Source organism: Gekko japonicus, unplaced genomic scaffold (assembly GCF_001447785.1).
Source record: "Gekko japonicus isolate JY-2015 unplaced genomic scaffold, Gekko_japonicus_V1.1 scaffold2712, whole genome shotgun sequence".
NCBI lineage: Eukaryota > Metazoa > Chordata > Lepidosauria > Squamata > Gekkonidae > Gekko > Gekko japonicus.
In genome coordinates this window covers 191,779-205,343 of record NW_015169868.1, presented here as the reverse complement: position 1 = coordinate 205,343, position 13,565 = coordinate 191,779, and the positions used below count along the sequence as shown (strand labels likewise).

Genomic DNA, 13,565 nt, shown 5'->3' with positions numbered 1-13,565 from the left:
CACGCGCTCCCTGTCATCCGGTCGCCGTTGAGGCCGCGCCGCCGGCCCTGCTCCCCTGTCGCAGCTTCTGTCACGCATCTCGGGCCGGGGCTCTCGCCCCCGCGCCCGAGCGCGTCCTGCGGTCGTCTCGTGCAGCCGGGCGTCTTCTGGGGAGGTTCGGCGTTGGGGCGCTGCCTCCCTCTCCCGGTCTTCGGCGCTGGCGTCGGCCGGTAGGTCGGGGTGTGGGGAGTTCCACTGCGTGGTGTGGCTCTCTGACTCTCACAGTTTAAAATTTTGGCTCTTTTTGTCGAACTTGTTCGCCACCCCTGGTCTATGTTGTTACTACAGCCAGAATTTTGTATGCAAGGTGCAATCTGTCATCCAGATCTGCTGCTTGTAGTTTTATTAATTTTTAAAAATTATTTTATTAGATTTTATAAGCCTATATTGTGCACATAAACGACATCAACAAGTTTACATATAATTCCAAACCTTGTATCACACTTATTTTCTACAACACTAATTGATATTACCATCTTCCTTCACTATCTGACTTTCCTTATTTTCAATATTCAAATCAAAACCAAGTCAAGACAAAACCCAACCTGCGTTGACTAAACCTCTATATTCCTATAGCTTTTTGAGGTTAAATAAGTGTCAATTCATGTTTACAGTTCTTATCCCCAGCTCTATCAGGTTCTAGCTCCTCTCCTTACCCTTTCTTTCTTGTCGTTTCTGTGTGATCAGTATAGGGGTTTAGGTTCATAATTATTTCTTTTCTCTTTTATACCCATTAGATTACCACTTGAAATTTTTATATTTTCTTAATATTTTGTTTAACACTTTTTAGTTTCTTTTCCCCACCTTTCTCTCCCCTTGGATTCCTCAACAATATCCATTTATAATTTCCAAACCTTAGATCTCCTTCCGACTGACCTACTCAAGTACCTTACTATAAATAACAAATAACCTGTTTACATCAATTTTTCCTTCTATCAGATGGCAGAATTACTTCTAATCAAACCCTTTATATTCATTTAATTACTCAATCACCTGATTTACATTAACGTTTTCGCCCTAAAGATTCCCAGTCTAATTCATAAATAAATCAATCAATAGAAATATACATACAAATATAAGTACCAACGTAATATTTCAATTATCCAATAGCGCACTTACTTCTAATCAAATTCTACTCTCATGATTATACATTACCCCCCAGCCGGCTACACATTCCTTATTCCTTATTATTAATTACAAACCCTTTCTATCTTAATCAATCAATCATAGATTTTATATTAACATCTTCCCCCAAAAGTTTCAAGTCAGATTCATAAATACATCACTATTAATACAAATATAAATATCCCAATATCATTTCATAATCCTGTAATTTCAAGTCATTTAACCATAAAAATAATAACACACTTCCATCCCAAAGTATACCAAGTCACAATCAGATCCCATCCTATTAGTTTTCCCCCAATCAACTATGTCAGTCCCCTTAATTATTTTCCCAATCTTATTAATTCTCCTTATCTTAAATCTCCCCTTAAAATCAATTCTAACTTCCCCTAATAGTTCCTCTCAGTTTCCCCTCAATTTCATTAGTAAATAGGTTAGATACAGGTATCAATAAAAAAAACCCCATCACATTCCACGTCAGTCATCTTAATACATAATTTTAAATATCACCATCAAGTCTTCCAATCAAAATCCAGTAGCTAACTTGTCAGTCTTCCAAATTTATCCATACAGAGGGGGACCGCATCAAGTTTGCTTTTCCAAAACGCTTTCTTTTTCTCTTAGACATTTGCAGTTTCTTTTTTTTTTCTCAACATGTCTCCATGCCCTCTTTCCTTTAACACTCTTTGTCTTCCATAGCTCTTTCTTCTGCCTTTCACTCCTGCTACAGTCCTGAATCTGTTGATCCTTTTGAAATTCCTTAACCATCGCTTATCCTTTCGAGTCTTTTTATTTCTCCCTCGCTCAGTCTTTAAACATTGATTTTTTTCTTTTAAAGAGATCATTTTAAGTCCTAGATGTTTCACTTTAAGTTCCATTTCAACTTTTATCGGCTCTCCCTCCTTCTCCGATTTTCCTTCCTTAACACTGTCCGAATTCTCTATCATATCCTCCTCCTCATGGGTCTCTTTCACTGTAATTAATTCCTGCTTTTCCGCTCTGTCTGTTTCCACCTGCAAGTCATATTCTTTTCTTATTTCCATACATGTTTCCTGGCATCCTCTCCACACCGCTTCTCTTATCTCTCTGATAAATTTCTCCATTTCTGTCTCGCCACTCTCAAGTTCTACCTTTTGTTCCTCCCCCCTTCTTTCAGTCTGCTCCATCTCTTTCAAACTCCACACAAAACCCAATATGTTTTCCTTACAAATCATTCAAAACTCAGACAAGCCAACAGTATACAGAGTTTCAACGCCGCTTTTCTTCCCTCCTCACAAGTAGTTATTTATAACTCAATCCTTTCCTTCCCCCGGCCGCTTTCTTTCCCTGTTTTGGACGCCGCAATTTGGAGGTTTATTACCGTTTTTTCCCCGTTGTTTGTAATTCTTCCCTCATGTCCATTTCCATGGTTCAGTCAACACATCCTTTAAATCTTTACATTGCTACCGTGATAGTTCACTTTTCTCCCTGTGCAAAGTTAAAAATCCGGGCGGCTGCAACTCTGCAAAACCATGGCAGCCATGTTTGCTCCACCGAAGGTCCCTGCTTCAGGGCGGTTCCTGGACACCCCCCGCATTGCCGATTGTGGGGGAGGCAGAAATTGAAGCCCCTTGCTCCAGCAGGCCACGCCAGGCCCGCTGGTCGAGAATTCCCGGTGACCGGGAACCCCGAAAGAAGACAAACGGGGTCGGGCGCTTCAGCGCTTGCTGTAACGCGCCCGTCGTCACGCCATACCGGAAGCCTTGTAGTTTTATTAATTGACCATTGGGATTTTTGATCCAATCTGCAATCCAAACCAAACCGGCTGCTTGCTGGTACAGTCTAATGTTAGCTACTGCTGAGCCTCCTCTCTTTTCTCATCTTGTAATACTTTAAATGTCATTCTTGGGTTTTCCCTGTTCCATGGAAATGTATTTATTTGTTTCTGCCAGTCCATCAAAGTCTTCGTATATTGATCGGTATCATCGGAAACAGGAAGTTTATTTTGGCAATACATTCATTTTTATTGCAGGGATTCTTCCAAGACATGACCATTCCAGTTAGAACCGTCTTTCCAAAACCTTTTTGTATTGTCATCCAAAGGCACGTGGGTTTGATTGAGGCTTTTCCTCCATTACTGGAGCTATTCTCTTGAATTCTGAAGACTGGAATTGCAAGGCAAGCTCTCCACCTCTGTGGAGGGTTGCCGTGTTAGTCTGTAGAAGCAGAGCAGAATATAAGCTCCTTCAAGACCACCCACCTTTTCCAGGGTTTAAACTCTCATTAATTAAAGCTCACTTTCTCAGAGAGGAATGAGAAAGGAGACCCATCAGCCCATGTCTCTGGTTCAGAAGGTGAGAGGGGGGTTGCCAAAAAGGGCCATGTAGATGCAGAGATACCATCAGACCTGATCGATCTTTGTTCTCATTTCTGCCTGACCACATGAGGTTTGACCTGTGAAAGCTTCTACCCTGGAAGATTTCCTTTGTCTCTACCTTTCCATTTCCTTTGGGAATTTTGCCTTGTTAGGGTGGCGAGAATGGAGGCACGTGGCCTTGGAAGCAAAGAGAGGCACGTGGCCTTCTTTCACTCTGCTGGGCCCCGGCTCTGCCCATTCAAAAGGTTTCTCCCGTGTGGTTTCTTTGATGCTTTTGAAGATCGCCCCTCTGACTGAATCTGTTTCCACACTCTTAGCATTCAGAAGGTTTCTTCCCTCTGTGGGTTCTTAGATGGCTTTGAAGACTGAAATTCCGACTGAATCTTTTTCCACACTCTGAACATTCAAAAGGTTTCTCCCCTGTGTGGGTTCTTTGATGCCTTTGAAGATGGTGACTCCTACTGTATCTCTTTCCACACTCTGTGCATTCAAAAGGTTTCTCCCCTGTGTGGGTTCTTCGATGCTTCTGAAGAGTGGAACTCAGATTAAATCTCTTTCCACACTCTGCGCATTCAAAAGGTTTCTCCCCTGTGTGGATTCTTTGGTGCACTTGAAGATGGCTACTCCTAATGAATCTCTTTCCACACTCTGAGCATTCAAAAGGTTTCTCCCCTGTGTGGGTTCTTTGGTGCTCTTGAAGACTGTCACTTCGACTAAATCTCTTTCCACACTCTGAGCATTCAAAAGGTTTCTCTCCTGTGTGGGTTCTTTGGTGCTGTGGAAGATGGCTACTCTGGCTGAATCTCTTTCCACAGTCTGAGCATTCAAAAGGTTTCTTCCCTGTGTGGGTCGTTTGATGCTTTTGAAGACTGCCACACTGACGGAATCTCTTTCCACACTCTGAGCATTCAAAAGGTTTCTCCCCTGAGTGGGTTCTTTTGTGCTTTTGTAGACTGGAATTCATACTGAATCTCTTTCCACAGTCTGAGCATTCAAAAAGCTTCTGTGCTGCGTGTATTTTTTGGTGCACAAGAAGCTGTGGTCTGTATCTGAAGCACTTTCCACAGTGACTGCATTTACATGCTTTCATTATACTGTGGTTTGGAAAACATACATTACCCTTTCTACCACTAGAGAACATCATTCCACTCTCGGAGCAGATAAATGGCTTCACTCCTGAATGAGCCCTTTGGAGACGGCTGCTGACTGGGATTTCAGGGCAGCCTCCTTCTTGGCGAGGAATGGACCGAACCCGCCTCTTCACTGTACGTCTTCCTTCCTGCCTCTCTGGTCCATCTGTATTCTGAAAGTTTCCTTTGGGCTGTTCATTCTGGGCTTTTTCCAATGGGAACCGCTGACATTCCGCAACTGACTCCTCAACGTCTCCTGCTGGGATAAAGAGGGAGGTCCAATCACCACTCACACAAGGAGCCAAGCCACCAGTCAGGTACTCCTGATCAACGAGTGTGCATTTTATCTCCTGAGCTGCTGGTCACGACTTTTCACTGGCCAGCAATGTTCCCTCTAAGCTGTGGAGTCTTATGAGCAAAGATTCTACTTCGTGAGCCACTGGCATTAAAGTTTTGAGTGAGCGATTTGGCTACTGCATATGTTAGTTTGCTCTGGAGCCCTCCGTCCTGAGCGAAGACAAAAATGCGTGAGCAGGAGGCTAAAAAACTGTGAGCTAGCTCACACTAACTCAGCTTAGAGGGAACACTGCTGGCCAGCCTTTCCAGTAGAGCTTTTTCTATATTGTGACCATCCCTCCCCTCCACAAAACCCCCCAAGCATACTTTAAGGGAAAAGCTGGCAAACATCTGTTTCTCTGCCCTTCCCATTTGCCTTGCCATACAGGTCTTTTGATGATGAAATACAAAAAGTGATCGTAATTGCTAGTCCTGGCATTGTACAGATTTTCATTCCAGGCGTGATGACAGAGAAGAGGAGCTGGTCTTCAGACTCCAATAATACGTGTCTGCTGGGGCAGGGGAGAAGTCAGGACCTCACCAAGCAAACCACCACAGTTCTAAGGGGAGTCCCATAGGAATACCAGCTGTTGGGGGAGAGAGGGAGGGGAGGCCTGGAGATATTCAACTGACCACAGTAGGAAAACGCTGATGGGCGTCTGACTCGTCCAGCAAAGCTTTTCTTACATAAATACCTAAACTTTCCCTGGAATAGCCAGTATATAAGGACAGTGCAGACCCTAAAGGAACTAAAATAGCCACAACTGAGCTCAGCCCCAGGAAGAATTCCCAAGATCTCAGGCCCAAAAGTCCTCCCTCCTTACCCAGAGGGCTTTATCGTTCTACCCAACTAAGAGCTGCTAAGAAGTGAAGCAGAAATCCACCATGGCTATTCTTTGCCCTTTCCCTTGACATAAAGACGAAGCAGACTCACTCGCGGCCAGTTCACTCGGGGAGGAACTATTCTGTTGAGATCCTCTTGAGAAACTCTCCAGCCCTTCGTCCGTCTCCACTGCAGTCTCTCGCACATCCGTGCCTTCTTTGGGAGAGAGAGAGAGAGAGAGAAGTGGAGGAAGAGTGACCGAAGGCCTTTGTCTGGCTCTACCTCAGGCCGTGACACCCACCCTTCCTCTCGTGCTGGCCACAGCAGTGGCTGCAGTGGCCCCTGGACCAGCCACATCTGTTGGCTGCTTTCACCACCACCTCAGCCCCTGGAGTCGTCCAGAGGGTGTTAAGTACAGGGCCAGGCCCCACAATGACATGCTGCTCTTCAATAGTTTGATACACACAACATCACAATGGCAGCAAATCACACCTTTGGCACCTATGGAAGATCCTTACCCAGAGAGGCCACACTCCTATAGTTCTCCAGCATGACTTCCCGGTAGAGAGCTCTTTGGTCCGGATCCAGCAGGTCCCACTCGGCCACGGTGAAATACACGGCCACCTCCTCAAAGGAAAACGGACACTGAAAGAAAAGGCAGACTTCCTCATCAGAGATCATGCCAGGCAAGACTGCACCCAGCAAATGGGCATTCTGGTGGGTTGGAGGACGAAGAGGTTGGCGGGGGTCAAGGGCGTGGCGTTCAGAGGCTCTCTTGCTCAGACACCTGAGAAGCCACTGCAGGAGAAAAAATCCCCCCTGAGAAAGGAGTGGGAACACAGGCCGTCCCCTGCTCATCTCCCCTACCTGGACTGCAGCGGCGGTAGCCGTTTCCACTCCTCCACTAAGACGATGACTCAACACTATCTCTTCACTGCCTGTAAGGGAGAGAACATTGGAAGAAAGGGTCTGAGCCCGGACTTCCCATTTTCTTTGATTGTGCGTATCCTGCTTCATGCACCCCTCTTTCCAGGGCTGTGAGACCTTGCCCTGTCTACGCTCAACAGAATGTGTAACAATTTTGAGTCGACTTGAGCGAGAGCTGGAAGGGAAGCACCAGGTTCCCGTGAGCCTCGGGGGGGGGGGGTGTTTACAAACATTGCCAACACATTTCAGACTTCTCTGACATGTGAAATTTATCCTGTGAACTCCAGAGCTCAAAATGGTGGCAGCATCCCTGCTCGATCAGACCAATGGCCCAGGCGCGTCAAACGATACATCACAATCACACTGGTCCAAAAGCCCAGAGGTGACATTGGCAGACCTGAGAACTCGAGGGTACTATCAAGCGGTTTCCAGAGCGTCTGCTGATGCTCTGACGTCACGTCTAGATTCTCAGCAGGATGAGACATCACTGTGACATCACATCCACCCCTGGCCCTGTCATGAGGACGTGGCTACATGTGTGTAATGCGTGTCGCCCACTATGCCTAAGTTCTATGTCTTGGGGATGGCCCCTTACCATAGGCCACGGAAAGGTGTATGGGGGCCCGTTGCTGGAGCGGACGAAAGGCTTTTAACGCACACATACAAGCGTTCTTTAAACACTGTTAGCTACTTTATTTAGAGTTAGTACCAAGGTTAAGCAGTTGGGTGGGTTGGGTCAGCCAGACGCTGAAACCGAGAGCCCACAATGCAAATACTTATTCTCCAAGGACAGACGAGTACGCACCAAGATAAAACAGAAACAAAGTATTCCACACACACATACAATAGAGAACAGAAGGCCTCTGGGCCACTCTTAGACTCAGAGAGACAGCACCTCTCCCTGGCTTCAAGAATGAGTGGAGATGCCTTGCAAGGCACCCTGTTTTATACACATAGATCAAAGAGTTACCCAAGAACTGTCACAGTCATAAAGTACATCAATGTGACATCAGTTGGTGTTTCAGTATTCTGGCACCGGTCTGGTCCTGGGAATGGAATGCAGGCCCATCCTGAATACACACGGCAAGCGGGATGTCTGCTTGCCTGGATAGGTGAAAAGCCTTATGGGCATTTGTTCAGTGTGGCTCAATGCTATAAAGAACAACATTCTATTGCCCAAGGTCCATTATAAATCCAAACTAAATACTATTAAAATTTTCTTCCCACAATCCCCACCCCCAAAGTTCCCAGGGGTGAATCCCTCTAACGGAGAGACGTAAAATAGGGTGGCCTGGGGTTTTTTTTGTATTTTTAGTATGTGCGTTATTCATGCATGTGCACGTGTGTTTCTGCATTTGGAAGTCATGGCGACCTCTGGTGAGTGACCCCTACTGGGGGCCTGGAGGATACTCAGAGAGGTGGCTGAATAAAGCCTGCCCCCACCTCCTGCCTCCGGTATTGCAAGGAGGTCTCCCATCCAAGTACTTGCCAGAGTTGACCCTGCTTAGCTGCCCAGATCTGACTTGCCTGGGCTATCCAGGTCAGGGCGTGAGACGAGCATATTTATGACGTGGAATTCACTCCTGCAGGAAGTAGTGGCGACTACAAGCCTAGACAGCTTCAAGGGGATTGGATAAACATCTGGAGCAGAGGTCCACGAGTGGCTATTAGCCCCAAGGTATAGATGGAACTCTATATGGGGCAACAGTGTTTGTGGGGCAACAGCAGGAGGGGTTTAGGAGTTCTGGCCCCATTGGTGGACCTCTTGATGGCACCTGGGTTTGGGCCACTGTGTGACACAGAGTCTTGGATCGGAGGGGGATATTGTCCTGTGTTCCCATGAGAAGGGAATTGCCCTCCATGACTCTGGATAATTCCCTCTTCAAGTGAGTGGCCACCATTACATCCGATGGCAACTGAGTCTCAGCAGTCCACTCTGTGTGGTGTGCAGAAATATCTCTTTTTTCTCCTGTCCTGGACCTTCTATGCAACCACTTCACCATGTGCCCTGATGTGCTCACAAGGCACCCTTACCACACGAGAGGGCATCTTGGGAACGCTCCTGGGCCTGCGCCTTCTGCTCCTCCTCCAAAGGAGATCCTTTCTCTTCAGAGAACTTCACTCCCTTCTTCACAGACGGTCCCCACATCTGAAACTGCAGGAAGGGATACAGGTAAGAGGAGGAATGCGAAAGACCAAGGAGACGGATCTTGCCCCTGCCCATCCTCATCCCTGCATCCATCAATACAGCTGCTTCAACCACAGCGGTGAAGTGTCTGGAGGGACACATATCGGGCAGGGAAGCCTGAGGCTAAGGTCGAAGGTCACAGCTTGAATGGACAGCATGAAACTCCCTCACCTGCCCTGCCTGCCGCTTGTCCTCTGCCCAACTCAGGAGGAAGCCCTCGGCCAGGGACACCGCCTGGGAACTGGTCTCCGGCCCGCATCCTCTGACCCAGCCCTGCATTTCATCGGGCAGGACAGCCAGGAACCGCTCCAGGATCACCAGGTCCAGGATCTGCTTCTTGGAGTGCCTCTCCGGCTCCAGCCAGCGCTTGCAAAATCCATGGAGCTGGCTGCAAACTTCTCGGGGCCCAGCAGCCTCCTGGTAGCAGAACTGCCGGAAACGCTGGCGATGCTCCTCTGGGATCCCCGTCTCCTGAGGCAGGACCTCTGGCACCGCTCTCTCCCAGAGTTCAGCACCACTCCCCGCCTGGATGGGAGGGGGGTCTTTCCTTGCTGTCTTGCCAGTTCCTGGTCCTTCTGGGTCCTGCTCTTCTTCCATCTCCTCCTTCTATTGGGCCGCCTCCGATTGCAAAAAGATGCCTCCACTTACTTGGTATGAAGAGGGAGAGGGGAATATATCAAAAAGGCAGAAAGGAACCTAAAGAAGATGGAGCTACATCACCGACACCCAGGATCGCCCTGCAGAATCGGAGGGAGGGGCCTTGTTGTGGTTTGCGGATCAGAGTTCATGTCCTTGTGCTAAATTAACTATTGTAAACTGGTATGAACTATTGTAGACATCTCCTAAGGAGACCCACCTTAGGCTCCAGGTCCTGATGGCACACACCCAAGAGTTCTTAAGGATGTGAGATAGTCGATCTCCTAACCGGAAGATGTAACTTATCACGAAATTCAGCCACCGTACCACAACACTGGCGAGTAGCAATTGTTACATCAATTTTTTAAATGGCATCCAGAGGAGAAACAGGAAATTACAGGCCAGTCAGCCTCACATCTGTCCCAGGCTTATTAGTAGAATCTGTAATCAAAGACAGAATTGTTAGGCACACCGGAGGACAAAGCCCGCTGAGGGAAAACCGGCACGGCTTCTGCACAGGGGTGTCCCTTCCTCGAACGTGGCGACCTGGCAACAGTGATCCATGCAATGGTCACCTGGAGATTGGACTACTGTAACACCCTCTACATGGGGCTGCCCTTGTCGTGGATTCTGAAGCTGCAGCTGGTGCAAAATGCCGCGGCCAGGCTATGGAGGGGGTCTCCCTATCCAGGAGCACATTCAGCCTGTGTTAAAGGCACTGCACTGGCTGCCTATAGCATACCAGATCCACTTCAAGGTGCTGGTTCTTACCTTTAAAGCCCTTTATGGCCAGGGACCGACATACCTGAGGGACCGCCTTTCCCCATATGTACCCCAGAGAGCTCTGCGATCAGGGACCCAGAATCGGCCGGTCCTCCGGAGTATTAAGGCGGCCAGGCTGGCGAGGACCAAGGCCAGGGCTTTTTCGGTGGCGGCTCCACTCTGGTGGAATGAGCTCCCAGAAGAGACCAGGGCCCTGCGGGACCTTTCACAGTTCCGCAGGGCCTGTAAGACGGAGCTCTTCCGCCAGACCTTTGGAGCTGCCACCACAACCGTGATTGATACCATCTCGATCGCCAGTGCCACTGGTAACGGCAACGTATACTGCATGGCGAAGAGCCCCGATCTTTGGGACCCTAATCTCTGCCCGTGCCAATTCCCCCTCTTTTTTTACGACATCTGAAGCTGCCCTTTATGACATCTGGAGCTGCTTGACATCTGAAGTCCAATCAGCGCTAATGGATAAGACTAGCACTTTAATGCTGTGGGTTTAATGGCATTTTAATGTTATTGCTATTGATGCTACTTATCTGTTTGGAATTCTATCTGATTGTAAGCCGCCCTGAGCCGGCTACGGCCGGGATAAAAGTTTAATAGTTATGGGTCCATCTTCCAGAACCCATCTTGGAACTATGATCTTTCAGAGCGCCAGCACTTTATTGTAATTTTGTATGGCTTTATTCTGCTTTTAACTGTTTTATTATGGCTTTGTGCCCTTATGGTTAGCCGCCCTGAGCCCGTTGGGGGGGCGGGGCGGGATATAAATGTGAATAATAAATAATAAATAAATGTTGGGTGTTACAAATTAAAACACTTCTTCAGTATTTACTGGGTTAATGATGTTTGTTAAGTCACATGTTTGTTTGTAACCAATCTGTTTAGAGAGTTAGAAAGCCCGGTAACTTCAGATCTAGTTTGTTGTTCTGATTGGAGACCAAAGTGCCAAGTATTGGCATTTTATGGTTCTTTGTTCTGAGCAAGAAGAAGAAGCCTCTCTTCTGCCATTTTCAGTCTAGCTGTAAGGATGTAGGAATATTAGCTCTTTGTTATTTTACATCCTGCGTGCCTTTTCCCCATGCTAGGTTGTAGTAAACTTTTATTCTTTTAAACACATCATGGACTCTGCCTCTTTAATACTCTGCGGATTTACTTTAAAATTAAGAATAGGTAAAGGTAAAGGTCTCCCTTGCTCGAAAGCCAGTCGAATCCGACTCTAGGGTTGCGGTGCTCATCTCCGTTTCAAAGCCGAAGAGCCAGCGCTGTCCGAAGACGTTTCCGTGGTCATGTGGCCGGCATGACTAAACACCAAGGCGCACGGAACGCCCAAGAATACCCAACAATAAATAATAAATTAATAAACAAACAAACAAACAGAGACTGGACAAAGAAATTTTTCTCCCTCTCCCATCATATACTTGAACTTGAGGGCATCCAGTGAAGCAGCAGATTCAGGATGGGCAAAATTAAATGCTTCTATACACGGAGAATGTTTAAAACGTGGAGTTCGCTGCCAGAGGATGCAGTCATGGCCACAGGAATAAGCAGCTTTCAAAGGGGACTAGATAAACTCACGGAGGGCAAGTCTAGCTACCAGCCCTGGTGACTGAGGGGAACCTCCACATTCAGAGTGCCTAGTGCCAGGGGAAGGCCTCTCTGCCCTATTGTTGGCCCTCCAGAGGACTGGTTTGGCCACTGTGGGAGACAGGAGGCTGGACTAGATGGACTCTCGTTGGTCTGACCCAGCAGGGCTCTTCTGCTGTTCTTGCTACAGGGGTCCTGTTGCTGAGGCCACGATCCTCACAGTGATGTGGTTTCCAGGTGCCTCCTGGCCTTATGGGTGTGGGCAGGCTGATGGGGGGGGCGCATGGCTCTCTGCCTGTCCCAGGGGAGTTGCCCTGTGCTGTGACTCCTGGGCATAGGTGGTGCTTCCATCTACATCAGGATGGGGCTGTAGTTGATTCCCATTCAGGTAGGAGCCCCCCCCCCTCCACATGCACACAAATACAACATCCTCTTTCACTTGCAGACCAAATTCAGGCTCTTCGCCTCCCCCCCACAGAACTAAGACCTCCAGCCACAGACCTCCAGTCTCTCATACACTTTCCCTTGCACTTAAAGACACTGATGGTCCTCCCCACCCCACCCCCAGGGACAGAGGGGGGCGAAACCGATGCCTTTATGCGGTTGCCAGCCTCCAGGTGGGGCCCGGAGATCTCCCAGGATCATAACTGATCGTCGGAGTACAGAGAAAATGCCTGCTTGGGAGGGGGGGCTCTGTGTTCCCCCCGCCCCCCGGATACACACACCCAATTGGGCAGGAATTCGCCATCGCGGATTGGGCAACCCTCCGACTTGACGGCGGCAGCAGGATCTTTGTTGCAGAATTAAAACGACCGGCAATTGAAGGTCAGTTTCAGACGCGGAACTTCCTGGTGCTTCAAAGACCCTGGTTCTTTCCCCCGCCCCACCCAAAACCCCCCCCCCATTTACAGAGTGGAGAAAACCCGATGCTGGCAGCCGCCTTCCTCCCTCCTTCCGAGATGAAAGGCCTTATTGGGGGCCCCTCCATGACTTACTTGCGTCCACGAGGCTTTTCCCTGCTGCTGCTGCTGCGCCTCTGAAGCGCATCCTCTTTTCGGCCCTTTAGAGGCGTCTCTTCCACCAAACCCCCCCATTTACAGAGTGGAGGAAACCCGATGCTGGCAGCCGCCTTCCTCCCTCCTTCCAAGATCTAAGACCTTATTCACACCCCACTGACTCACTTGCGAGTAAACCTAGCCCGGCTCCGTCCACGAGGCTTTTCCCTGCTGCTGCTGCTGCGCCTCTGAAGCGCTTCCTCTTTTCGGCCCTTTAGAGACGCCTCTTCCACCGACACCCCCACCCCCTTTACAGAGTGGAGGAAACCCGATGCCGAAACAGCCGCCTCCCTCCCTCCTTCCGAGATCGAAGACCTTATTCGCCCCCCCCCATGACTTACTTGCGAGTAAACCTAGCCCGGCTCCGGCCACGAGGCTTTTCCCGGCTGCTGCTGCACGTCTGAAGCGCTTCCTCTTTTCGGCCCTTTAGAGGCGTCTCTTCCACCCCTTGAGCTGTGGTGGCTCAAGTGGTTAAGATGCTGAACTGCAGGCTGTGGAAGGCCGGTAGTTCAGCAGTTCGAGACCCGAGTGTGCCGCATGAGGGAGTGAGCTCCCGTCTCTAGTTCCAGCTCCTGCCAACCTAGCAGTT

The 13,565-nt window shown here is 48.6% G+C and overlaps 1 protein-coding gene and 1 long non-coding RNA gene across 2 annotated transcripts in view; both read right to left on the bottom strand.

Annotated features, from left to right (window-relative positions):
* Nucleotides 1-4,838: 4,838 nt before the first annotated feature.
* On the bottom strand, nt 4,839-6,358 carry LOC107115681. Its single transcript, XR_001482682.1, has 3 exons — nt 6,328-6,358; nt 5,921-6,025; nt 4,839-4,909 (listed from the first exon to the last, which is right to left on the bottom strand). It is a non-coding gene; the product is annotated as an uncharacterized LOC107115681 (long non-coding RNA).
* Nucleotides 6,359-6,572: 214 nt separating this feature from the next.
* The window catches only part of LOC107115680 (zinc finger protein 850-like), an 84,526-nt gene continuing 77,533 nt past the window's right edge, over nt 6,573-13,565 (bottom strand). The window contains exons 9-11 of the mRNA XM_015417436.1: nt 13,103-13,224; nt 8,771-9,012; nt 6,573-6,607 (exon numbers count right to left, since the gene is read on the bottom strand). Of these exons, the coding sequence (XP_015272922.1) occupies nt 6,573-6,607; nt 8,771-9,012; nt 13,103-13,224 (399 nt within the window). The remainder of the gene's footprint in view (nt 6,608-8,770; nt 9,013-13,102; nt 13,225-13,565) is intronic.